A 27,805-nucleotide genomic window follows, 5' to 3' on the forward strand; every position below is an offset into this window, starting at 1 on the left:
CTTGGGGATACTTTTTTTGGGGGGGGGCACATGCAGTAGGTAGGGCCAGAGCCAAAATTGGGCAGAATTTACAAGATTGCATAGAACTCTCTCTCTCTCTCTCTCTCTCTCTCTCTCTCTCTCTCTCTCTCTCTCTCTCTGTGTGTGTGTGTGTGTATGTATGTGTGCGCGCGCGCACATGCACAGCACACCATTCTCCCTGAGTGATTTTGATTTGTGTCCTTGAAATAGGACTCATTATAGCCTTTATTTCCCTAACATGCTGGATTAAGAAGAAAATCAGACAGATAAAAGACTAGCAGATGAACTTGAAGCTCCGTTAATCAAGAGCATGTGGCCATCTTTGATTGAGGAGTGCTGGGTCATGTTGGTTGCAAAAGCCATCAAGAAAGTCCTTAGCAGCTTTTGAGAGTGTAACTGATCCATTGTGATGCTTCATATGCATGATATTAGGGAGGACTTCAAAAGAAAGACTTCAGAAATATGCTTTTGATAGGAAGCCTTTCAAAATGATATTGGAAAGATACCAGCTATGGGAAAGGCTTCCAGCGAAAGTACTTGTGGGGTAAGTTAAGGATATAGATGATGAAATAGTTGGGATGGGTCAGGTCAACTGAAGCATGGCCATTTATGAGCAGATGACAGCAGGAAACAGGAAAGATGTTAGGGCTGCTAGTGGAAAGATATGTAGAAGGGTGATAGAAAAACAAATTAAATAGTAAAAAAACAAGTTTAGTCATACATTTAGTCAAAACAAGATAGTATGAAGATTTGACACATTGGGGAAAACACAAGTTGGGCACAAGTCTCTTGTATGCCATATGGTATCAAAAGGGTGGGAGATTCCCAGAGCAAGAATGGTTGGAGCAAACCTCTAAAATGGCAAGTATTAGGGCTTTCGGGAGCATTCAGTCATAACTGACCATTTAAGAGGAGACTTTATTGCATCTGATCACACAACACCTTCTGGCTTGGTAAGACTCCTCCTACCTAGTAGTCGACTTCATCAACCAAATAGTCTAGATTTCTGCTGTGCTGGGATACTATACTGTTTGCTTAATGTGTTGGATTATTTTTAGCATAGGTTGTGTACATTGAAGTAATGTATTCCATATGAGAACTGTATTAATCAAAGTGTGAATAAAGTATTGAAAAGGTGTTCCATGTCCTTTTCTCTTGTTACTGATACTGGTGGTAACTGACAACTGGATAAAAATCCCATTTTAGTTCAGTCAGGCATTTCAACCACAAAAATTTCTTAAAATATATTAAAAAAGTAATTGGTAATCAGTAACCTGTTTGGCTAACACTCATTGTACCATCATATTCTCTCTCTGCTCCTCTCTGTGTCACCATCTGGTGGACCACAGGCTCTCTATCACGGATATAATGTATTGCTTACATTGCCAATTACTATACGCCTTCGGCATGGGTGCTGTTTGTTAAGGTCTAAAATTTGGCCATGGCCAAGGCTATTTCATTCTTTTAAGAACTGGAAGACGTTCAGCTGATAGAACTGAAGCTATGTTTCCCATCACAAAGCCGCAGCGACGACAAAAGGGACAACTGCCCAACAACTCAAATGGTTAGTAAAAACTGAGATCTATCCAGAAGCAAGGGTCAACATGGTTTTCAAACTGTTTTCCCCTTCCAGGAACCCTGAAGTTCCCAGAAAACTAAACAAGGACTTCTCAAGATAACATTGGTCATGACAGGGAAGTGAAAACGCAGCTTACCATCCTCAGCTTACAATTTCCCTGTGATACACAGTGTTGGATACGCCCCAGGGTACAAACAGGTGGAACAATAATGGGGCCCAAGAGGTCAGGTCAATGCCCCATGTGAAGGCAGTGTGCACATCTTAGAAGAGGGATGGGGAACCTGTTTCAGTTTGAGGGCTACAGTTCCTGCAGTGCAGCCTTCTGGATGGGGGCACATACCAGTGGCAGGTGTGGCCAGAGGCAAAAGTAACCAAAGCAATGTGTGGGCATTTTACAGTAAGTCAGTTTCTACACTCCCCTTTCTCCTTCCATCTAGGCAAGTAAGAAGCATTAGCTGAGTTCAAGGACATAGTCCAGCCAGCAGAAAAAACACCTGAGGAGCATACAAAGCAGGACCAGTGAAAGGTGTGGCTAGGGAGAGGGCCAGATATTCAAGCCCCGAATATTTGGCCCTGGGCCTGAAGTTGCCCACTCTTGCCTTAGAACAAGCCCCAATTTTTTTTTGCAGTGCAAAGAGCTTGCAGTATTTGTTTAGGAGTTTCCTCAGTGGAAAATGGAATAGTCTGTGTATTCTCTCAAGCTTCAAAGCCAGGGGCCTCTCAGAAGATATGTAAGTATGTATTTTTTCATCCTGAGGGACAAAATCAGTTTTTGTACTGTTCCCACAGGGATGACGTTTGGACATCAGAAATTTTTCTGACATGCATGCTGAAGCTTTTCCGGGGAAACAAGTTGCCACAGTGCCTGGAGACTCCCACCGGTTTAGTAGTAGTCCCACTGTGCGTCTGGGGTGTCCCAGTGCCTTTTTTGGGGTGCGGTAGAGTCATTGTTGCCCTCATGACCTGTTTGTGGAGATGTGTGTGCTTTGTGGTTGGTTGTGGGGAGAGACGTTGCCATGGTACCCAAGGTTGCCATGGCACCCTACTAGGCTGTGGCAAGGCACCCAACTGGTGAGAGCAGTTGGCATGGCAACCTCGGGGGGGGGATTGGCATCAGGCTTCCTCCTCCCCATGCTGCACTGGGAGGTGGGGCAGAAATGGCCCCCCAAAGGCTCCTTTATGGGGCGGGTACCGTACGCAGCCCCAGCTCTGATGGTGGCCACGTCAGTGGAGAACATGGTGGTGCTCATGCCCCCTGCCAGGGTATGGCGGAGCAGGCGTTACTAAGTCGCCATGGGGAGGAGAGAGGGATGCTCCACGTTTGCCGCGAGGAGCCCTCCCTCCTAGGAAGCTGGTTGCCATGGCGCCGTCTTAGGCGAGGATGCGGTTGCCATGGCAGCCAAGCGGGAGGAGGCGGAGGCAGCGGGGTAACGAGGCGCCACCCTCGCGACCTCCGTCCGCCAGGGGCCGCTGCGGAAACACGAGAAAAGCAGCACGAGAACTAAACCAGGGCGGTCGACACTCTGTCCTCTGACGCTTGTCGCTCGGTGGTTCCTGGGTAAGTCTCCGCTTTACCGCGGCTACGCTCCTTCCGCTCGCGGTGCGGTAGGCTATGGGGACTCGTTGGTAGTGCCTGACGTCACTCACCCTCTCCTCCTCCTCTTTCTTCGGCGGAAACATGGCGGCGGCCTCCGCGGAGTGAGTTGTGGAGGCGGGCTGCTGTTCTTCCCCCGTCAGGGGAGGCCTGGGTGGGAAGCGGCGAGGCGGGACCTCTCCCTGCTCTACCCTTCCGTCGCACCCGCGGAAGCCCGAGTTTGGGGGCGGGAAGGGTTGGCTGGGAGGGGAGACTTCGCGCTGCTCCCCTCGCCCCTCGCCGTGGCCTCGGGTCCGCACCTGCCCACAATAGCAAGGAAGTTGAAAAGTTCAGTGGCTACCCAGGAAGCAGCGCCTAGAAATCGCCTTGAAAGACGCATCTTTGAGCAATTTAGCCAGTGTTTCGTGTCGAGGGTGCCCCCCCGCCGCCTTTTAAAACAATTCATAAATAAATCTGATGGTTGAAAGTTCCCCAAAGTCACACAGCTATCCGTGGAGGAGGAGGATGCCCACTGTCTCTGTGCAGGCTTGGCTGTCCTCAGCCCGTGTTTCCTTCGAACCAGCATCTGCTGCTTGCCCATGTCTGCTTCACAATATAGAGATGCGCAGAACCGCCCATCCTTAGAGGAGGCTGCCTGTTGCATCTCTGCAGGAGTTGCTGTGCTAGGTTTTGCCTTCCTTTCCTCCTTCCAATCCTTTGGCTGGCCTGGAACAGTGACTTTTTGTAGAAACCAAGGTGGGTTGAGCGTCATTGCAGGTGGCTGATTACCTAGGAAGGTGCCTTATACTGAGTCAAACCATTAGTTCGCCAAGGTTGCAGACAGATCTTTCCAAACCTATCTTCAGATGTGAGTGTTTGAGTCTGGGGCTCTTTGAATTCAAAGTATGTGCACTGCCACGGTGCTATGGCTATTTTCATAAATGCTACACACACACACACGTTTAGTTCTACCAAGGCACACTTTTATATCAGATCTTTGGGGAACACTAGATAAGAGTATTTGGACTTGGACCAGGTGACCAGGATTTAAATCCCCATTGAACCCTGAATCTGGCTGGGTGACCTTGGGCCACTCACTAGACTCAGCCTAATCCTTTCTCTAGTGGTCAATGCGAAGATAAAGTTGTAAAAGAGGGAGCCCTGAACTCTGAAAAGCATTGGAAATCCATGCTTCTGCAGTTTTGCTGTCATCTCTAACCTCAGCATCTCTTGTATGGCACCATGAATATATTTTTTGTTAAAGCTTGCTTCTAGTATAATACGTTAGAATGATTGTAATTTGCTTCTGTGCTGTTGTTGTTTCTAGAGTACTTTTTGTTGTATAATAGCAGGCATTCATTTTCATGATACATTCATGTCACTCCAGAGAATCTTCATGTTTCATTTCAGCTCATATTTCCTGAGACACTGTTTTAACAGATATAGCTGCCTAGCTGTTCTGTTGGGCCAGATCATCTGTTACTTTACTGCAAGAGTGCATAGAAATATTGAAGTGGGAAGAAGTTTTCTTAGTCACCAATTCCTTCTTGCAAAATTTTAAATGTTTGTAACAAATGTATTATTATAATTCTGGCTTTCCCACAAAGAATAAGGCAGTGCTCAGTTCTCATATGTGTTTTGTTAAAGCCCAGGTACCCCCTTCAGGCTTTGTATATTGAATACATGTAAACAGCTGCTGGCCAGTGGGTAGGCAGACATTCCTTTGGCACTCAATACAAAGAACTGGGCAGAACACTGATGGGGAACTTTGAGATGTGGCTACAAATCCCATTATCCCAGACCATTGGCTGTGCTTGCTGGAACTGATGAGAGTTGGAGTCCAGCAATATCTCAAGAGCCATAGGTTTTCTATCCATGGGACAGAGAGTTGTGCCACTTTTAAGCTAACAGAGGTATTGTTGCATAAGCTTTCATGGGCCAGAGTCCTACCTTACCCCATTTGACATACTAGATTTACCTATAGTATTTGTTGTTGTTATATGAACCATGATATATTTATTCTTAAAGAGATACTGTGTGTGAATCTAACACTGACTTCTATTTCCTTTGATCTCTCTACAATTTGATTCTTACAGCAACCACACCCTTCTTTTCTTGGACAGTATGATATGCCTTTCGACTCTGTCAGATTCTAGCCACCCTGGGACTTTTTCCACTTGAAGATATTATGGATCATGAGGCCCCAACTATCAGGCCTCGTCGGATCCAGAACCAGAACGTCATCTACCGTCTAGAACGTCGAAGGATCACCTCTGGCAAGACTGGCACCCACTGGCACCAGGTGCGCATCTTCCACCAAAATGTCTTCCCCAATTTTACTGTGGTCAATGTTGAAAAACCACCCTGCTTCTTACGGAAGTTCTCCCCTGATGGAAGGTACTTCATTGCCTTCTCCTCAGATCAGACTTCACTGGAGATCTATGAGTATCAAGGGTGCCAGGCAGCAGAGGACCTCCTCCAGGGCTACGATGGGGAGATCTTGGCTAACGGCAATGACCAGCGGTCCATCAACATCCGTGGGCGACTCTTTGAACGTTTCTTTGTCCTCCTTCACATTACCAACGTGGCCTCTAATGGCGAGCACTTGAACCGTGAATGTAGCTTGTTCACAGATGATTGTCGCTATGTCATTGTTGGCTCTGCTGCCTATTTGCCTGAGGAGCCCCACCCTCCCTTTTTTGAGGTTTACCGCAACAGTGAATCAGTGACACCTAACCCCAGGTCACCTTTGGAAGATTACTCTTTGCACATCATAGACCTTCACACAGGCAGGCTTTGCGATACCAGGACGTTCAAATGTGATAAAGTCATATTGTCCCACAACCAAGGGCTCTACTTATATAAAAATATCCTGGCCATTCTGTCTGTACAGCAGCAAACCATCCATGTATTTCAGGTAACACCTGAGGGCACCTTTATTGATGTACGAACCATAGGCCGCTTTTGCTATGAAGATGACCTCCTCACACTCTCTGCTGTCTATCCAGAGGTTCAGCGGGATTCTCAGACAGGCATGGCGAACCCATACAAAGAACCATTCATAAATTCTCTGAAGCACAGGCTGCTGGTCTACTTGTGGCGAAGGGCAGAGCAGGATGGGAGTGCTATAGCTAAAAGGAGGTTCTTCCAGTATTTTGACCAGCTGAGGCAGCTTCGCATGTGGAAGATGCAGCTCTTGGATGAGAACCATCTCTTCATCAAATACACAAGTGAAGATGTGGTCACGTTACGGGTGACAGACCCTTCACAGGTATGGAGCTTGCCTTTGTGGGAGCTATTCTGGCAGGATATTGAAACTCTGATATTGTTCTTAGAAATCCTGTCGACCAGGCTGTTTTGAGTTTTTGTGTGTGAGTAACAAGGAGAGAGACGCGGGTGGCGCTGTGGGTTAAACCACAGAGCCTAGGACTTGCCAATCAGAAGGTCGGCGGTTCAGATCCCCACGACGGGGTGAGCTCCCGTTGCTCAGTCCCTGCTGCTGCCAACCTAGCAGTTCGAAAGCACGTCAAAGTGCAAGTAGATAAATAGGTACCTCTCCAGCGGGAAGGTAAATGGCATTTCCGTGCACTGCTCTGGTTCGCCAGAAGAGGCTTAGTCATGCTGGCCACATGACCCGGAAGCTGTACGCCTGCTCCCTCAGCCAATAAAGCGAGATGAGCGCCGCAACCCCAGAGTCGGCCATGACTGGACCTAATGGTCAGGGGTCCCTTTACCTTTACCTAACAAGGAGAGAGCTCCTGGATCAGGTTGAGGGTCATTCTATTCCACCATCCTCTTTCCAATAGTAGCTGGCAAGATGCTTCTGGGAAGCATCCAGGGACAAAGGCAATAGCCCTCCCATGTTGCTTATCCCTCCAGCCGCTGTATTTTATATAGTCAAGTTCCTAGTCAGGTTCCTAACCCTTAGAACCAGTCCAGGATATTTGAAATAAAAATGACATTTCTCCTTCCTTCAGTTACAAGAATTTATATTAAAGTTGTCATTTAACCTGCACTCAATATAATTCATATTCCTGGAGCCCTGTTCCTATTGCATCTCTTCACTTTGCTTCAATGGCCGTGTTGTGTGTTTGTGTATTTATAGTTACCATTGTGTTCCTGAACGCTCATTGAACAAAGGTTCTAGAAACATATAAACTTGAATCCTATATGGACCAAGTGATACTGTTTGGCTGCTGGAACTAAAGGAAATAGTGTCCTCAAATGTAAATTTCACTAGTCTCTGAAAAGGGGAAAAACCTGCAATCGTATATATTATTTAGTGAAAACATTTGTACCCTGCTTTTTAGCCAAAAAGGCTACCTATAAAAATGTGGCTTCTCATTGCAACCACTCAGCTGGGGAGCCTATGTTGTAGCATTCTGATGATGACTCTTTCACAATTGTCTCTTATGAAATCTGCAGCAGCTTCCTTTCCAAAATGGAGCAAGAGCCCTGTACTATTAAACAGAGTGCGAAACAGCTGAAGAAAGGAGGCATGCATGTTCATGCTGCTGGGTTGGGCTGTTTTTAGTTTATTTCTTTTCTTTCCTGTTTGTGATGTTGATTGGTGTAGAAAGGTTAAAATTTTGATTCCCACCCCCCCTTGCTCCTTTATTATTATTACTTTAAATCACCCCAGCCAATTGTGAGTCATGCCTTTCCTTCCATTAGGCAAGATTGATGGCCTGTTACTTTGATTCATCTGGAGCTCTTTTTTCCCTTCCCAGGCAAGCCAAGAATGGGTTGAAACAGTGCTTCACAGAAACATACAAAGCTACTTAGGCCAAGTCTGACCATTGGCCCATCTAACTCAGTATTATCTACACTGACTGGCAGAGGCTGGTTTCTAGCAGGAGTCTCTACCAGTTCTACCTGGTGAGGCTGGGGAATGAACCTTGGACCTTCTGTATGCAAAGCACATACTATGCCACTGAATTACAGTCCTTCCTGGCTACTCCAGTCTTTGCTGCCTGTTGGAATAGTTGCATGAGGGTCCTTTTTGCATTTCCAAGCACAAATCAAAGTGCTGGAGCTTGTGTTTCAAGCCCTACACGACCCCCTGGGACCCAGGTGTCAGGGAATGGGGTCTGTTCCCCCACATCAACCTGCTCAGCACTGATACTTTCTTCATACCCTCACCCATGCACAATGAGCGATGAGGGATACAACATGAAACAGAACTGCAGTAGGTTGCAAAGTGGAAAGATGTCAGTGGAGCTAAGAAACTCTTATTAGCTGCAAGTCAAATGGCAGCATTAATGTTCTAATATAGGGCATGATCTGAGGGCACATGGGGCTGCCACCTTGCAGAAGCTATTCAGGTCTGGGTTTGTTCAGTGGTGGGTGCATGAGCACCTGGGAGCCACATGTATGCTGCCTTGGGTCCCACGATGGATGGAAGGTGGGGTATAAATGTAAGAAAAAAAACACAGAACAGAATTGCACTATGTGGTTGTTTGCCACTGAGACTTAAGACTTTTAATATATATATATATATATATATATATATATATCTTGGGGTCCCCACCATCCCTGACCATTGGTTAAGCTGGCTGGGCATGATTTGATTTGGAAGCTAGCAACATCTGGGGACCTAAGATTGAGGAACACTGTCTTCTTGTCAACCTAACATCTGGTAGGCTGAGCCGTGGCTGGGCTTTCTCAGGGCCTTGTGGCTCCCCACTTGTGCAATTCATTTTCCAGGGAGGCTGGCTTAGCACCAGCACTGTTCTCTCTTTAATCTCTGGTGGGTCTAAACTCCTGCTAAAATTGTTTTAAAGTGCTACCTTTAACAGTTGCTTCATTGATTACCATGGTTCTATCATTTTACGATCTGTTATAAGGGCTTAGGAGTTTAGGTTCATTAGTCATTAGTTTGGTTGTGACTCACTCAGTTGTGCAATGGGTCCCAGCAGATAGACCATTTTCTTTTTTTTTACTGAAGTGTTTTTAAGAGACAGGGAGAGGAGAAGGGCAGCGAGTGAGAGAGGAGGAAGAAAAGTGGACACAGGGAAACATGGACATTGAAAGTAGGCCTGTGGTTAGACTTAAAAATGGGTCAGGGGATTGAAAAGGTTGATCTTTGTGCTGGTTGATCAATTTGGGTTGTTATCTTGCAGTCAATCACCTTGCTCTTCAGTCGTTAAATTTGACTGTTGAGTCCATTGATTGACCTTTTCAGATAAATGACTGGTGTAAGAGTTTCCATGAATGACAACCATACAGTCTGATTTTGTCCACCTTTACCTGGAAGTAAGTGCTATGTGGCTTGCTCCCTGGTAAAGTGTGCATAGACCTGCAAGATGAATGCAAGTTAGTAGTGTGGCAGTGGGTCACAAAAGGCCCTCAGTTCTTGGTTTACAAATTTTTCTCTTAGAGAGAGGGCTGGTACGGTGCAGTGGTCATGGTTAGGCTGAGACATGGGTTCAAATGCCTCTTTAGCCACAGTGCTTCGCGTGGAGTTGTCACTTTCTTTTTTCAACCTACAACTCTACTGAGATCAATTAATATCTCTGCTGCTGTGTATAGTACTGGTTGCAGGGACTGGCTTTGTGTAGGGATTCATAGGAATATTGCAAGAATGAGACAAAGTCTAGTATGCAAGCTGTGGGTGGTGGGTGGGTGGAAAGGACTTAAAAGGGTCTGGATATATGTAATGTAATGTGATATGTAATGTGGATACCAGATTAAAATTGCTAATGGAAGCGCATGCTGATTAAAGTTAACATATATGTTGGAAAGGCTATTGGAGAATGTGAGCTCTGTTATACACAGGACAAGAAGCAACTTATGGGTAGGCTCAATGTCGGGATGTAAGGGCCTTTAGAATCAATGGAATAAGCTATCTGAAAAAGTTGTGGTTTTCCAGGAAAGAAGGGAGAGGTATTTATTAGGGCTTCTTCTGCACTCTCCAGAATCCTGCCTTTTTGAGGTCAATAAGCTGTAAGACACTGGGTTGGACCTAGCACTTCCCTGCAAGATTTGAGTTTTCCCAAGGGGAAATCAATAGGGTTCTTGGGCACTTCCAGATACATTTGTTGAGTAATCAGTGTGAAGTGTTGGTCTTAGTTGTTGTGTGGGATCCATTAGTGGTCTTTCACATTTATTATGATAAAGAGTGCTAAGTGAAATTTGGTCCTCCAAAAGTTGCAAGCACCTATTGTAAGGGTGGGGAACCTTTGAGCCTTCAGGTATTCTTGAAGTACAACTCCCATCCGCCATATCAGGCATGGCCAGAGACTTATCAGTGTTTCAGTTCAGCAACATCTAGAAGGTCAAAGGTTCCCCATACCTGATCTGTTGTATTATATCTGAGATGTCACTGGTTCCATTAAAGGTTGAATATGCAGGTCCAGGAAAGCTAGATGGTGCTTTCAGGATTTCACTCTCCACCTCCCTGCAAACCCCCCCCCCCATCTTTGACAGTGATTGGAGTAGCAGAGAAACAGCAAGAGAGAATGTGGAGGGTAGGGCTTAGACTGCCAGTAGCAGGCAATTGACCCTGGTATGGTGGCTATAACAACAAGCTGCATTCCTTCCCCTCTTCATGACTTTTCATGGACTTGAAACTTTTCCTTTATAAAAAGAAAAGGGGATGCAAGGATTCTGGAGATGCCAAACTCAGTGCAGACTTGAGTAATCGGTCTGTAGACATGCAGAAATAAACATAGACCTGATCTTTTGTCCATAGCATGTTACCTAGGGAAAGATTTCTTCACAAGTACCTAGGTGACTGATTGCAAAACCAAAATGCAGCTTTTGGACATTCTTGGATAAGAACGCAAGTAATTCAAAAGAAATAGTTAATAGCGCTCAGTCTTTCATTTCCCCAGCAGCGGGGGACCCTGAAGGGTACACCATTTACAGGCAACAGTGGAGCACAATGCGCTTTAAAAGGTTCCTCTCGGCATGTTGGAAATATTAAGACAGGAAAAGAAAATAAGTGTGTCCCCCCCCAGCCCCTCCCCAAATAAAGCCTACCAACTCTCACCTTTCTGCATATACAGGGGAAAATAATTCATTGCCAGCCACCACCTGGCTTAAAAATCACTTCGCAGCAGGAGCTAAAATTAAATCTGCCACTCTGAAAAAACATTTCATGTTTGGCAGAGAAAGGAAACAGAAACATTGATGTGTCCAGTTTGAAATAAACAAAACAAGAATTGGAGGAATTTCACATTGCTTTGTTAATAATTTGACAGTAGTTAATAGCATAGTTAATCTGTCGCCCATTGCGATGGCTGGAAGTTACAATGAAGTTGGCAGGTGAAATGCAGAATCCTCCCATCCAGCCACAAAACAGCGTCGTATCTTGGTTGGTTTAATGGCTTGGTGGTGCAAGTTGCTCACTTAACATGGCCTTTGTGTCTTCCACCTGGGCTCAGCTGGCTGACGTCAATTCTGCTTCCTCCTGCTCAGCCTTCGTTTTTTGTTGTGTACAACATGGTGACCACCGAGGTGATTGCTGTATTTGAGAACACGTCGGACGAGCTGCTGGAACTCTTCGAGAACTTCTGCGACCTTTTCCGGAATGCCACACTGCACAGCGAGGCGGTCCAGTTCCCCTGCTCGGCCTCAAGCAACAATTTCGCCAGGCAAATCCAACGCCGGTGAGCCCTTTGGACCGTGCATGGTTGCCCAGTCAGTTTGCAAAGCCAGTGAAGCTGGAGAGGCTAAAAACTGGCTTCATATCAAGCTCTCTGGCTCAACTAAATTTATTGCTATAGTGCCATTGGTGTACATGGGTATAATAGGAATGATGATGATGATGATGATGATGACAGTAAGCATTTATGTAGTGCTGGGATAACCAACATGGTGCCCCCCAGATGGTGCTGGACTTCAGCTCCCATTACCCCAACTAATGTGGCCAGTGGTCAGGGATAATGGGAGTTGTAGTCTGTCAGCACATTGTGTTGTTTAGTCGTTTAGTCGTGTCCGACTCTTCGTGACCCCATGGACCAGAGCACGCCAGGCACTTCTGTCCTCCACTGCCTCCCGCAGTTTGATCAAACTCATGCTGGTAGCTTCAAGAACACCATCCAACCATCTCGTCCTCTGTCGTCCCCTTCTCCTTGTGCCCTCCATCTTTCCCAACATCAGGGTCTTTTCCAGGGCGTCTTCTCTTCTCATGAGGTGGCCAAAGTATTGGAGCCTCAGCTTCACGATCTGTCCTTCCAGTGAGCACTCAGGGCTGATTTCCTTCAGAATGGATAGGTTTGATCTTCTTGCAGTCCATGGGACTCTCAAGAGTCTCCTCCAGCACCATAATTCAAAAGCATCAATTCTTCGGCAATCAGCCTTCTTTATGGTCCAGCTCTCACTTCCATACATCACTACTGGGAAAACCATAGCTTTAACTATACGGACCTTTGTTGGCAAGGTGATGTCTCTACTTTTTAAGATGCTGTCTAGGTTTGTCATTGCTTTTCTCCCAAGAAGCAGGCGTCTTTTAATTTTGTGACTGCTGTCACCATCTGCAGTGATCATGGAGCCCAAGAAAGTAAAATCTCTTACTGCCTCCATTTCTTCCCCTTCTATTTGCCAGGAGGTGATAGGACCAGTGACCATGATCTTCTTTTTTTTTGATGTTGAGCTTCAGACCATATTTTGCGCTCTCCTCTTTCACCCTCAATAAAAGGTTCTTTAATTCCTCCTCACTTTCTGCCATCAAGGTTGTGTCATCTGCATATCTGAGGTTGTTGATATTTCTTCCGGCAATCTTAATTCCGGCTTCGGATTCATCCAGCCCAGCCTTTCGCATGATGAATTCTGCATATAAGTTAAATAAGCAGGGAGACATTATACAGCCTTGTCGTACTCCTTTCCCAATTTTGAACCAATCAGTTGTTCCATATCCAGTTCTAACTGTAGCTTCTTGTCCCACATAGAGATTTCTCAGGAGACAGATGAGGTGATCAGGCACTCCCATTTCTTTAAGAACTTGCCATAGTTTGCTGTGGTCGACACAGTCAAAGGTTTTTGCATAGTCAATGAAGCAGAAGTAGATGTCTTTCTGGAACTCTCTAGCTTTCTCCATAATCCAGCGCATGTTTGCAATTTGGTCTCTGGTTCCTCTGCCCCTTCGAAATCCAGCTTGCACTTCTGGGAGTTCTCGGTCCACATACTGCTTGAGCCTTCCTTGTAGAATTTTAAGCATAACCTTGCTAGCGTGTGAAATGAGTGCAATTGTGCGGTAGTTGGAGCATTCTTTGGCACTGCCCTTCTTTGGGATTGGGATGTAGACTGATCTTCTCCAATCCTCTGGCCACTGCTGAGTTTTCCAAACTTGCTGGCATATTGAGTGTAGCACCTTAACAGCATCATCTTTTAAAATTTTAAATAGTTCAGCTGGAATACCATCACTTCCACTGGCCTTGTTATTTGCAGTGCTTTCTAAGGCCCATTTGACTTCACTCTCCAGTCTAGCTCAAGGTCAGCAATCACACTACCTGGGGTGTACGAGACATCCATATCTTTCTGGTATAATTCATCTGTGTATTCTTGCCACCTCTTCTTGATGTCTTCTGCTTCTGATAGGTCCTTACCACTTTTGTCCTTTATTATGGTAATCTTTGTATGAAATGTTCCTTTCATATCTCCAATTTTCTTGAACAGATCTCTGGTTCTTCCCATTCTGTTGTTTTCCTCTATTTCTTTGCATTGCTCGTTTAAGAATGCCTTCTTGTCTCTCCTTGCTATTCTTTGGAAATCTGCATTCAATTTCCTGTATCTTTACTATCTCCCTCGCATTTTGCTTGCCTTCTCACCCCTGCTATTTGTAAGGCCTCGTTGGACAGCCACTTTGCTTTCTTGTATTTCTTTTTCATTGGGATGGTTTTAGTTGCTGCCTCCTGTATAATGTTGCGAGCCTCCACCCATAGTTCTTCAGGCACTCTGTCCAGCAAATCTAAATCCTTAAACCTGTTCCTCACTTCCACTGTGTATTCATAAGGGATTTGGTTTAGATTGTATCTTACCGGCCCAGTGGTTTTTCCTACTTTCTTCAGTTTAAGCTTGAATTTTGCTATAAGAAGCTGATGATCTGAGCCACAGTCAGCTCCAGGTCTTGTTTTTGCTGCCTGTATAGAGCTTCTCCATCTTTGGCTGCAGAGAATATAATCAATCTGATTTCGATGTTGCCCATCTGGTGATGTCCATGTGTAGAGTCGTCTCTTGTGTTGTTGGAAAAGCGTGTTTGTGATGACCAGCTTGTTCTCTTGACAGAACTCTATTAGCCTTTGCCCTGCTTCGTTTTGATCTCCAAGGCCAAACTTGCCAGTTGTTCCTTTTATCTCTTTATTCCCTACTTTAGCATTCCAATCCCCTATAATGAGAAGAACATCCTTCTTTGGTGTCACTTCTATAAGGTCTTGTAAGTCTTCATAGAATTGGTCAATTTCAGTTTCTTCAGCACCAGTAGTTGGTGCATAAACTTGGATTACTGTGATGTTAAAAGGTCTGCCTTGGATTCGTATCGAGATCATTCTATCATTTTTGAGATTGCATCCCAGTACAGCTTTCGCCACTCTTTTGTTGACTATGAGGGCCACTCCATTTCTTTTACGGTTTTCTTGCCCGCAGTAGTAGATATGATAGTCATCCGAACTGAATTCGCCCATTCCCGTCCATTTCAGTTCACTGATTCCCAGGATGTCAATATTTATTCTTGCCATCTCATTTTTGACCACATCCAACTTACCCTCAATGTAGTGCTTTAACATGTTCCAAGTGCTTTACATATATTATCAGTCATCCTTAAACAGCCTTATAGGGTAAGCCAGTAGTTTTGTCCTCATATTGCGGAAAGTGAGGCTGGGGCTTGTAAGTTCATGGCAGAGGCAAGGGTTTGTTCATTGTTGCTTTTTACTAGACTGAGGTCTCTCAACCAGAACCATAGTGTGTACAACGGGAGTGGAGCCATGGGAAAATGGTGGCCTAGGGTGGAGCTGATTACCTCCTGTATCCCAGGAGGCAAATATTGGGATAACATGCATATGCAACTGAAAATTACTTACTAATTACTTATTAATTGTAGCACAACAACACTTTCATGTTGCAGTAGCCACCTGACTGGATAACTGTAACACACACTACTTGGGGCTGTTCTTGAAGACTGTCTGGAAACTGCAGCTCATCCAGAATGTGGCTGGCTGAGTGGCAAAGCCCATTGGGACCACATAGTACTAGTTCCAAAGAGCCTGAACAGGTTGCCTGTGTGTTTCTGATCCCAGTTCACAGTGTTAACATTGATTCTGGACCCCCTGAATGACTTGGGCCACAAATACCTTTTTCTGTACCAACCTGCCCAGGCTTAAAGGTCAGCATGGCAGGCCCTCTTGTAGTTGCACTGCCAGGTGAAGTGGAAGCTGTGGTGATGTGGGAAATGGGCTTCTCTGTGGTGCATCCCTGCCTCTGGAATGCCCTGCCCACAAAGATGCATCTGGTGCCAACTCTACCTGGCTTTAGTGCCAGTTTAAGATTAATCTTTTTATTCACGCTTTTGGATGAGTTGTGGCCTGTTGCTGATTATATGTTTCACCTGCTGCCTTTTACATTGTATATGAATTACTTTTAAAAGGTTCGTTTTATGCTTAGAATTGCTTTATGATAATTGCTTAACATGACTGGTGTTGACCTGTTTTGTTATTTTATAGCAACTCTGTAGATTTGAGGGGGGGTGGGGTGGATTAGAATAAAATCAGACAGGAGAACTACACAAAGATGAGATCAAAGGGAACCAATTAAGACTCCTATTTTACAAGTGAGGAACACTGAGGCTGAGACAGAAGCAATTAGCAAACGGCCAGCCATGCCATACACAAACACACACACTATTGTTCAACTATTGGGAGTGAGAAACTCCTACTGTCCTGCAGATCGCCCAGAGGACTAGCAGATCTACTTTCTGCTAGCCTCTGCTCTAACCACTGCATTATTATGGCCCTTTGTCTGGCTTGAGGAAGAACGGGGTATACCAAAGGAATTCTGGAAGAGAGATGTTCTAGCTGGGAGTCTATATAAGAAGGGTGGGTGGCATGAGAGCCAGCAAAGTCCATGCATACGGCACAACAAGGCAAATAATGATTATTTGTGAATTGTACACTTGAGTCCAGTGACGAGAGCATAACACTCTGTTCTATCTCCAAGGCAAGAAAACTACTTTAGACTGTGTACTGGAAAGCATTTTCTAGGCAGCTCAACAAGAACAAGGTCTTCTTTGCCTCCACCTGCCTGTCCCTCACCTTTACATAATCTAAACAACATCTGAGGATGGATTTCCCCATCATCCTTCGACCTTGGAGGAGCCATCTGTAGCTCTTAGAGAAAACCTGTATTAATTTGATGGGTTCCTAATCCATCTCTTTCCTCCCACATTTCTAGTTTCTGCCGTATTATGTAGCTTAGGGGCTCTTGAACCTAGGAAGGAGCCAATCTGTATCCGTTAAATTCAAGGCTACCTCCAGAAAGCAAACTACAAGTGCTGTTTAAGGGGAATAAGGCAGCCAGTTTGTTATAAAGGCTTTTAATTATTGCAAGGCTGAAAGCTTTGACTGTTAGATTAATCAACTAAAGCTTTAGTTGTTTAATTGGTGGGAGTCAGTGTTGATCAGTAAAGCTGTGGGTTGATGACAGGTCTTTGACCTCATGCTCATCAGAGTGGAGCATACTAGCAAGGGTTAACTCTTCTTCTAGAGGCAGGATCAAACTTTTAAGGGGGTGCAATAATGATGGCCAGTCAGAAGGGGAGTGAACCTTCCTCAAGTATCCAAACTTGACTCTGCCTTCAGCAAGACTGCAGAGTAATCCTCTGACTCTTGTATGCTACCATCATAGGTGCAGGGCCCCATTTTTGCTAGCTCTTAGGATTTCTTTAAAAACTGCTTTGGGTTGCATGTGTTACTTTAATGGAATCTGCAAAATAATATATTAAAGGTTGCTTCTCCTTTCAACAATGTGCAGTGGCTGTGCTGCTTTTTTTATGTGCTTTTATCTTGTTGTGAAGAAGCAAAATAAAAAAGGCACCTAAATTGAATGCAAGTGCCTTTAATTGATTGACTCATGCGGTAGTATCAGGACACCTCCTTCCACATTGATTTTATCTGCTGGGGTCCCTCCCTGGAGACATCTGCTTTGACATGGACCTCAGGTCTGTTGCAGAGGATTTTGGACAGTGCTCTAGGACTCCCACTCAGTTTGTTTGGTGTTCTGCCTGAACATGTTGAGTCTTATTGTTGCCTTGTGTAAAATGAGTCTGCACCTTAGAACTTGGCCAGAGTAGTACACCTGTGGCTACCTGTTGCAGGGGAACGATCCATAAGGATAGGCTCACTGTCTTTCAGGGAAGCTTCTCCTCCATCGCTCATCTTCTCACAGAGGACCCCATAATGTGCTTCCAGGGAATGAGCACACTTTGAACACAGTTGCACCAAGCAATTGCTGCTTAAAATGCAGATGGTTTGTCAGCAAAAAAATACTGTGTAACTCTGGAGTGGGGAATCCTTGGCTCGCCAGATGTTGGATTACATCTTCCATCATCCCTGACCATTGGCTTTGCTGACTGGGACTTGGGAGTCTAATAGCATCTAGAGGATCACAGGGTCCCCAACGCCTGCTATACAGTTGTACCTTTGTTCTCAAACGGCTTAGTTGCCTAACACATTGGCTCCCAAACGCCGCAAACCTGGAAGTAAGTGTTCCGGTTTGCAAGCGTTTTTTGGAAGCCAAACGTCTGGCGCATCTTCCACTTGAGTGCAAGACGCTTCTGCAGCCAATTGGAAGCCATGCCTTGGTTTTTGAACCATTTCGGGAGTCGAACGGACTCCCAGAATGGAGTCAGTTCAACAACCAAGGTACCACTGTAACTGGTTGGCATATGAAACTGCTAGCTTTTCACACACACACACACACACACACACACACACACACACGCCAAAAAAGAAATCATTGAAATTGCAGTAGAAGTGCTGGGAATTGTGGCTCAGCAAGGGGTCTTCTATAAACTCTAAGCCAGGGGTCAGCAACCTAAGGGCCATAGGCCAGAAGTGGCCCGTGGAGGTCGTTTGACCGGCCCCAAGCCGCCTCTGAACCGAGCTGCCTGCTCACGTGCTGTGCTAAACCAGCACGGCGCAGGAACTTGCTTCTGCAGCACCAAAAATTGCGTCTGCACGGACGCAGATGCCAAAAATTGCGTCTGCACACATGCAGATGCTGAAAATCGTGCGCGTGCGATCTGGCGCACAGAGGGATCTCTGCGGGACTGATCCGGCCCAGGCAAGATAAACCTTGCCAACCCCTGCTATAAGCACTCTGAAGAAACTGCAGTCCCCAGGATTCTTTGGGGGAAGCCAGGGCTGTCAAAGGGGCATCATATTTCTTTAAATGTATGATTTGGATGCGACAGTGCTCTGTACAGCAACTGGCAGCAACTTTCTAATGCCTTGGGCAGAGTTTCTTCCCATTGCTGCTTCCTCAGATATTTTTAGCTTGATGAGGCAGGGATGTGCTCCATTGAAACATGGATCCCTCCCTTCCTTTTGTATCTTTCTATCTCTGCTTTTTCCAAGGCTAAGACTTAGCGTTGTGGGTGGTGGTGATTTTTGTTTCGTGCCTTTCATCTCTATACCGCCAACCTGCCTGTTGCCTTCAGATTCAAGGACACCATTGTGAATGCAAAGTACGGTGGGCACACGGAAGCCGTGCGGCGGCTGCTGGGGCAGCTTCCCATCAGCGCTCAGTCCTACAGTGGCAGCCCCTACCTCGACCTCTCCCTCTTCAGTTACGACGACAAGTGGGTGTCTGTCATGGAGCGCCCCAAGACGTGTGGGGACCACCCTATCAGGTATGTGGCGTGCCCCCGTGATGGTCCATGTTTAGATCTAGTACACAAGACCTTCATATATCTAGCGCATTGTGAAGGGGAAGGCTGGCTGCTGGTTTACATGAGCCTTAGTCTAATCTAGCTTTCACTGTTCTTACATTCGGATATTGCTTGTTGGGATGCTGTTAGGTGTCTTAAAGAGAGACTTCTAAGAACCATGTTACTCATCCATGTCAGCATTGATTCCCTGCTCTTTCCCAGACTCTCTTGGGTGGGTGGGTGGGGTAATGTTTTTGGGGGCTACGTTACCATGGTGGAAAGTTGCCCTGGGCCACATTCCCAAAGTGAGCAGGGTCAAATCCACATACAAACACTCCCTTAGCAAACAGAATTATGCACAAACATAGCCGCAAAGCTACTTCCCATGGAAACAGAGGCATCCTTAGAAAAGCCACTCATTTCACCTTCCATTTTTCTTCATAGATTTTATTTTTTATAATGCTCGAAAAGAAAGCGAGTTTTCCAGCACCCTCTGCAAAAGGAAAATCAGCAACCACCACTCAGTCATCTCAGCAGAAGTATGTAAATAAGGTCAACGCGCAGCTGAACTGCAAGCTCTGCCTTGTAGCTCCTTAAATTTTCAGATTTAAAAAATGCAGTTGCATCCCCAAAACTTCATGCATGCAGTTGCAAAATGCATAAGCTACTTTTTGCATATTTGTTGGGAACACAAGTCTACTGAGACATTTCCCACTCAAATGCCTTGCAGAGGACATCAAAGCCCTTTCTGCTCCCCTGGACAACTGGGCCCCCCAGAGGGCAATATGAAATTTTGGCCAGATGTGACCTGCATACAGGAGTCTCTCTCCCCTGCCCCCCAACCACACTCTATGATCTGGAGAGGTGGATAGTGGTTTGAAAGCCATCCAATGAATTCTTTGGGAATTTTTATCAAATTGATTTCCTTCCTGCCCACGATATGGTAGTGCCTCCTTTGCTCTCTCTGCAGTTTTGGGGGAGTGTTTGAACCATCTAACCCTGTTCAGTGTGCCTCCCAGTCATAAGAGCACCTAATGTATATGAGTCATCCCATCTTACTTTTCAGCTTGTTTTTCTGCTGCTGTCCTTGATGCTATAGGAAGGCTCCACTGGGCTGTAGGTGGCAATGTATTTTTTCTCCCGACAAAATGCAGATATTCTCACTAATGAGCTTCTGTAAACAAAGCAGTTAGCCATTTTCACGTAGTTTGTTAGCTGGTGTTGTATAGGGCTAGAGGCAATATGTAGCATTTTGGAGCTCTTGAGTGCTGACCACACAGAAGAACCTTCAGTTGGAGGGGCAGAGAGGGGACAGAAAAATGCACCCTCAGTCTTTGAGAGACTTGCCTAACCAAGCTAGTTTGGTGCCTGAGACAGAATTTACAGATGGGGTGCTCTCAGTAGTAATGATCAATTGCTACATAATAGGTTGGTATTGCTGCCCTTTCACGGTACCCCAAAATCAGCTGACTTGGCTGATGCCTCTAAATTAGGAGGATTTGCTTGTGGATTTCCCTTAAATTAACACCTGTGAACACATGACAGATCCAGCTAGCCCAGAATAGTCTACACAGACTGAGAATGGCTCTCCAGACATCTCTCGCAGAGGTCTTTCCTACCTTTGTAACCTGGAGATGCTGGCGATCGAACTTGAGAAGCCTGTCTGCTACTCCTGAGCTATGGAGTTGCTTTATTCTCACCTAGTCCAGTACTGCCTGTTCTTACTGGCTTCAGCTCTCCCTAGATCTCAGAGGTGCTGATAAAGAAACATTTCGACTACAGAGATTAAACCTGGGACCTTCTGGTCCTCAGGGAGTTATACCGGCAGGAAGAGTGACTGGCCCAAACTGAAGGGGATGTATAATACTTCTCAAGGCATTCTTCTTTGGAGGGACGATCCCAAATGAAACATGTTTGCAAAGAGGATGAGTTCCACCCTTTCAGCTTTAACTTGAGAATCAAAGATGTGCATTCTAATGGAGCTTCAAACAGGCGACGGAAATTCCAGACGCAGGACATAGGAAGAGCCCAGCTGCATCACACCAAAGGTTATCTCACCAGGCATACTGTTTCCCCCCGGAGGCCAACCAAATGCGTCCTGGGAGCCAGAAAAGTAGGACCCAAAGGCAACAGCAGACTTCAGGGGGGTCTTCAGGGGAGCTACTGTTGTGCTCTTGAGTGGGTGAGAAACTGACATAAGAAGAGCCCTGCTGAATTGGGCCAAAGCCCAGTCCCGTTCAGCACCCAGTTCTCACAGTGGCCAACCAGAAGCCCATGGGAAGACCACAAGCAGGACCTGAGCATCACAGCACTTTCCCCATTTATGATTCCCCACAGCTCAGGGACATTCTGCCTCCCACAGCAGAGGGAGTACAAAGCCATCGTGGCTAGCGGACATTGATAGCCTTGTCCTCCATGGATTTGTCCAATCTTCTTTTAAGGCCATCCAAGTTGATGGCCATCATTTGTTCTTGTGGGAACAAATTCCTTAGTTTTAACTATGCTGTATGTGGAAAAAAAAACCCACTTTCTTTCACCTGACCTGCATATGCCAGCATTCATTTTCTTGGATATCGCAGAGATCTAGTTATGAGAGAGGGAGAAAGAACCTTATCCCTGGCCACTTTCAGCTTGCCTGAATCTACTCGTTTTTCTTTTGCACGCTCTTGATGCTGGTGGGCTGGGATGACAACATCCCCATTGTGCCAATGTCAACCTTTTGCCTTCAGCTGTGCCATCTCGGCCCCTTCACAGGGGCCAGTTAATCAAATTAACAGGCTGGCAGCTTTGTACCCTCTCCCATCACACACTCTCCTCCTACCTGCCTCCCCCCCACTTTTTCCTCCACAAAGAGAATTGCTGCTGTTCTTGCACTTCTGCATTGTGGGATTGCTCCATGCCACGTGTCCACTGCGCCTTTGGTTTCTCCCCCTGCCCTCCCACGACCACACAGTGTTTCTCTTATACCAGGCTGCAGCTGGCAGAACGACCACTTTTTGCTTCTTTTAACACCTGTGCCAGGTGGTGGGATGACTGGAGAGATTCTGGCCCCTCCCAGACTGCCCCACTTGAAGTGTTTTTCAGGAGTTCCCTAGCTCAAGGATGAGGCTTGGGGGGGGCACGGAGGGAATAGGGGCACAAGCAATGGTGTGGCTTCCCCGTCTTCAGCCACTGTCGCCGTTAGAAAGCTTTGGGAGACGTAAAGGAAAGTTTAATAGGCAACCTACTTGGGAGAATTTCTTTTAAGAAGCAAAACAACTTTCCATTTTCATAACAATTGGCTTGGGGGTGGGGTGGGGGAGATGCTCAATATTACTGTTCTTATTGACACGCATCTTGCATTTCAGCATCTAATTTAACCACCGCATGTGAGTCTGTGGAAATGGCCTCTGATTGCAGAGCACTCTTCAAAAATAGATTTAAAAATACGGAGCCCATCTTGGAGATTACAGGGCGTTCTTCTTGAGTATGGTAAATTGCCCTGAATTGGAATGAGAGGAGCAGGCAGCAGACCCATGCTTTACATGGGAGGGGGGTGGAAACAACACTAGCTCCACTTCCTTTTCTCTTCTCCCTCCCCCCCCCTCTCTCTCCCCGCCACCCCCAGTTCAGAAGGCTGCTCCTGTGGAGGAGGAAACCCTTTAGAAAGCCAGCTATCAAGATTGTTGCTCTTCCACCCAGTCTGTTTCCTTTAATTGTCAGGCTAGCTGGGGCTTTCAAGAGGAGACACAGAGAGAACGAACAATGGCAATGCAGAGAGAATGTGAGGAATTCAGCTGGCTGCCTTATCCAAACCTGGAGGGGTGTCTACCTATTGAAAGAGCATCCTTGGTCCCATTCAGTAGCTGAAGTGGTTGGCCCAGGAGCCAACATCCTGCTGGGGGAAGCACATGGCGTCCACTTCTATAGGAGGGAGACATGTTGAGCTGAAAGCAGGGAGAGAAGCAACTCGTTGCAGTTGCAGCTGCAACTCCCCCAGGACAAGGTTGGCCTGTGCCTTTTGCTTATATTGTGCAGCTGCAATTTTCAAACTTTCTACCTTTGGGGAGCACTTTCTGCACTGATTTCATCTGCCGAGGAATAAACCGCAGCGTCTGCCGCAGAAACCCAGCTCTTCCTTTCTTTGGTTTCTTTTATGAATTGCTTCCCGTAATGTGCCTCGAAGCGGTTTCACAGTAAAAAAACAGCAACAATTAAAACAATTCCATACATGGCCTGTGGGGCAGGGCGGGGTGGGACAAATCCAATGCAGATACAGCCTGGGATAAAGACATCCACTTTGAAGATTTGTTGAGAAAGGAAGGTCTCCACTAGGGGCCAAAAAGGCAACTGAGATGGGTGCCTGCCTGCTTTGTAGCAGGAGGCAGTTCCAGAGGTTAGGTGCCACCATACTGAAGACCTAATTCCTACAAGGTATGGAATGGACTGCCTTATGAGACTTTCCCATTGTAGTTATCGCCACATCTTCTGGCATAATAATAAGTGGGACCTTCCGCAGCCTGTTTCAGTGTAGAGTGCCATGCCTTTTTCTAGATTACTCTGCTGATTTCCTCCACCCACTCGCTCTGGTTTTCTGTCCCATCCTGCCTCTCACCCTCACAACCCCAAATCAGACAGCATTCTGTGTCTACTGAGTTTGCTCAGTTCTTATTGAGTCGTTTCAAGGTTCTGCTTGTACGTTTCCCGTGGGCATCAGGTTGGCAAGATGGGCCTCTTAATACTGCTCTCATTTCAAACATGTTTGAATGCCTGGCAACCAAGCAGCAAAGACTGTTATGCTCTGCAGACCAAGGAGCAAAAGGATACAGAACTGCTAGCTGTCTGGAGGGGAGCATCAATCTGCGCTCGCCCTGCTGCAGCCCGTCTTTATGGTCTCATTCATCATAGGTTTCCACCATTTTATGGGCTGTTCACTAGCTAACCCATAATGTGCTTTAGGCCCCTTACAGTTCATTTTCTGAAAAGCTGGCCTTGACTTCTGCCGAACTGCATTTATGAGAACTTTCTCGCAATTCTGTCGTACTGCCCGCTTTTTCTTTTTATCACTAGTCAAAACAACATGGCATCTTTCTTTGCCTGCTCAGTCACAGTAGATTTCCTCTTACTCAGTTTCATGTAGTTAAGACTGGCCCATGAGCATCATTGTCTGTCTGTCTGTCTGTCTGTCTGTCTGTCTGTCTGTCTGTCTCCCTTGCAGGTTCTATGCCCGAGATTCTGGGCTTCTAAAGTTTGAAATCCAAGCGGGACTCCTGGGCCGGCCCATCAATCACACCGTCCGACGCCTGGTTGCATTCACCTTCCACCCTTTCGAGCCCTTTGCTATTTCGGTGCAGCGGACTAATGCAGAATACGTTGTAAACTTCCATATGAGACACAGCTGCACGTAGCACGCTTTCCCCTTATGGTCGCCATGGGCACTGAGTGTACGCATTTTGTCAGAGGCACACCAAAGCTGAACATTCATGCTCTAGGAAACCAAACAGCTTTAGAGGAGTGATGTGCATCTCATCTAACAGTGTTTTTTGATGTGTTGCCTGAGTACAGATGAAGTCATCGTAGTTTTCCTCATGTTTCTCAGACTTTCAGCCCTTCTGCCATTCTCAATAAGCAAACAGATTATATTGTCAATTACTTCTGCTCCAATAATGCCTCGCATTGTTTTGTTTTTTAAAAAGATTGGCATTGCTACGTGAGCAAAATACAACAGAGGAACCATTTCCTTTTAACACCAAAGATTTTAGTCTTTCCTTCTCTCCCTCTTCCCACACTGCAGTCTTGTAACAGTGGGATCAGAGTTCATCGCTTCAGAGTAGAGGTGTAAAATTTATGGAAATGTTAAAGCTCTGGAAAAATGTAATGTGTGTGTTTTTTTCAGGGAGAGGGTGGCGTAATTTTTGAGGACATTTGAAATATATGCAATATTTATTTTCTTATGAAACCCAAATGTATTTTTACTGCTTTAACAACATAAAATGCATAATTCATAACTTGGCGCACAAAGCTATATCATGTGGCGTATTTATGAAATTGATAGGACAGCCCTATGCATATTTACTCAGAAGTATATGTCCCACTCTTAGTGATGCTAACTCCCAGGTAAACAAAGCATAGGATTGCAGACTCAAAAGTATAAAAATGCCTTAGTTTTGTGCAAGCAAAGTTGCAGATATACCCAATTCTAGAGAGAGATGCAAACTGCTGTACTTTATGCACATGTATCTTACTTTTTTGCCACCTGAGAAGTAGGGGGGGAAAATAAAAGTTGAAAATAAGAACCACAAATTTTGTAGTAAAGTAAACAAAATAAAGTGTATGGTCCTCTCATGAAGATAGCAGCACCCTCTAGGTGCAGAAATGCTTCTGGATTTGAGTGTTGTCATTTATCACTACAGTATATGTTAGGTTTGGACTACAACTCCCATCAACCCTGACCATTGCCAGTGCCAGCTAGGGGTGCTGAGAGTCTGAAGGCCCACAAATTTCCCATCCCTGCTGTAGATTGGCTTACACATAAATATTTAAAACCTTGCCTTAAAAAGCATTTCATTATTATTTTTTTAAAAAGGAACACATTTCAATGGAGCTGCTTTTCAGGGTTCCTCAAAATGTCCATTTCTTCTGTGTGAAAAAATAAGTTCTCAAGGGAGGAAAAATCCCTCTTCCCCTTCTTCCCATCCCACTCCAATATTTCTATTCTCCCCCTTGTTTTTCCTCAGTCTTCACATCTCTAGGGTCTTTCTACTCTAGTCAAGAATTTATTTGTTTTTCAGAAAGAAAAAGAGAGAGAAGTTTGCTTTTTATCTTCCTGCTACCCACGTTCTGTTCTCCCTTTGCCATAATGCTGCCTAAATCTGCCCACCCAAAGGGAGTAAACAAGGAGTATTCTCTTTGCAAGCCAGTTTGTGGTATTCCCCCCCACAATTAAATAGTATATAATCTTTTTGGAAATAAAACATTAAAGGAGAGGGACATGCCTTGTGGTGCTGAGGTGGGATTTAATTTTGCAAATAACTGGAAACGCAAAAGGTAGGCCTTCCATGTTGTTTCAGCTGCATAGTGGCCGTCTGTGACTGCCACAGGCACAAAGGGATGGCCTTGTTAACTTGCGCTGGTCACTGGAGACCACAGTACAGACATGGCCCAGCCTGATCCATTGGTCAAGACAAAGAGCCATCTTCCCTCCAGCCACATTGAATGATCGGCACATTTTTGGACATCCACCCAAAATTCACAGCTCCGTAATTTAGGTCTCGGTCCAGATGTCTGAGGATCAGCCTTGGTTGTATCTTGCCAGTTCTCATCAGGAATCAAAGCCTTTAACGGAGTATCTTTGGGGGGGGGCATTCCCAATGGAGGGGAAAGCACTGTGCATCTCACTCTCTCATTGCACTTTCCCACTGCTGTGAGTAGGTCTGGGTGGACCTTGGGAGGTCTGGGTGAATTCCCATAAGAACTAAATGAGAGCAACATCTTAACTCTGACCTAGGAGCCTGCCTTGTACCAAGTCAAACCATTGGTCCACCTAGCCACTGTCATTGTCTACAGTGACAGGCAGTGGTTCTGCTTGGTGTCAGTCAGGGTTCTCTCCCAGGCTGACCTAGATATGCTTTCAATTGAACCTGGGACCTTCTGCATGCAAAGTTGATGCTCTGCCACTGAGCTACGACCCTTATTTGCAATAGGTAACTTTCTGCTGTCTTGGTCCTGGAAGGTCCTTTTGAGCAGGGTCACCTGCCTTGTTCACTGTTCATTCAATCTCACACTGTTCACCCCGAAAGCTGTTTAGCTTTAGAAGATTCTCTTTGCTTCTGTGGAACAAAGTGACTTGCAATCGACATCCTTGGGCCTTAGTTTCCGGAGACAAAGAATGAATGTGTCTAGCATCCCTGTTTTCAGAAGCCCACGAGCAGGACCTGAGCACAACAGCACTTGGCAGTATTCAGAAGCATACTGCCTCCAGTGGTGGAGGTAGAACATAACCATTTTGGCTAGCAACCATTGATAGATTTATCTTACTGAAAAGTGCTGCAAATAAAACCTGGCATAGCTCAGTTGGTAGAGCATGAGACTCTCGATCGCAAGGTCGTGGGTTTGAACCCCACATTGAGCAAAAGATTCCTGCATTGCAGAGGGTTGGACTAGATGACCCTTGTGGTGCCTTCCAACTCTATGATCCTGTGTTCACAGCTATGAAGTATTGGTAGTGTGTGCTACAGGGAGGTGGGCATTACAGTGCAGCAGGGCAGGGCCTATCACTGTATTATCTGCAACCATGTATGTTCTTCCTCCCCTTTGATGTCTTTAGGAAACCCAAACGGATAATATTTACACCTGATATTTTTGTTTCCACCAGGGATAGGGTGTGAATTTGTTACCTGTGCGACGTTAAAAGCAAAATAAACTGGAATTCTATTTTTTAATATGGCTTTGTCTTCTCTTTGCTTTTACATACATTTTGCAGAGGTTCCAGAACAGACATAGTCCCAGATTTTGGGACTACAACTCCCACCATCCCTAGCTAACAGGACCAGTGGTCAGGGATGATGGGAATTGTAGTCTCAAAACATCTAGAGGGCCGAATTTACCTATGCCTGTTCCAGAAACTTTTGCAGAGGTGTTTTTCCATAGCATCCAGACACATGAAGTCTAAGGGTGAAGCTAAAGATAACAGGGACACCCCAGTTTCTTTAGTCACATCTCTGTCCTGATTGCATCTAAGCAGGGTCAGCATCTATTTTCATAAGAAAAGCTTAGGTTAGGCTGGAGAGAA

The 27,805-nt window shown here is 45.7% G+C and overlaps 1 protein-coding gene and 1 long non-coding RNA gene across 10 annotated transcripts in view; one reads left to right on the forward strand and one right to left on the reverse strand.

Annotated features, from left to right (window-relative positions):
- LOC310749805 overlaps positions 1 to 27,805 on the reverse strand; it is an 83,001-nt gene that overhangs the window by 42,957 nt on the left and 12,239 nt on the right. The gene's annotated exons all lie outside the window — the stretch shown is intronic.
- Positions 1,339 to 27,455, forward strand: DET1 (DET1 partner of COP1 E3 ubiquitin ligase). Of its 9 annotated transcripts, none has more exons than XM_083586629.1 (5): positions 1,339 to 1,585; positions 5,270 to 6,444; positions 11,595 to 11,785; positions 18,826 to 19,017; positions 22,738 to 24,201. In XM_083586629.1, the coding sequence occupies exons 2-5, from the start codon at positions 5,362 to 5,364 to the stop codon at positions 22,958 to 22,960; spliced, it is 1,689 nt and encodes a 562-aa protein (XP_083442755.1). In that variant the 5' UTR covers positions 1,339 to 1,585; positions 5,270 to 5,361; the 3' UTR covers positions 22,961 to 24,201. The 9 variants fall into 9 exon arrangements, with proteins under 9 accessions (XP_083442755.1, XP_083442759.1, XP_083442754.1 ...); XM_083586633.1 differs by lacking the exon at positions 22,738 to 24,201 and adding an exon at positions 24,233 to 27,455 and having other exon boundaries at positions 1,349 to 1,585; XM_083586628.1 differs by lacking the exon at positions 1,339 to 1,585 and adding an exon at positions 3,141 to 3,158 and having other exon boundaries at positions 22,738 to 22,975.

This window comes from Podarcis filfolensis (genome assembly GCF_964270895.1).
Source record: "Podarcis filfolensis genome assembly, chromosome: 14".
NCBI lineage: Eukaryota > Metazoa > Chordata > Lepidosauria > Squamata > Lacertidae > Podarcis > Podarcis filfolensis.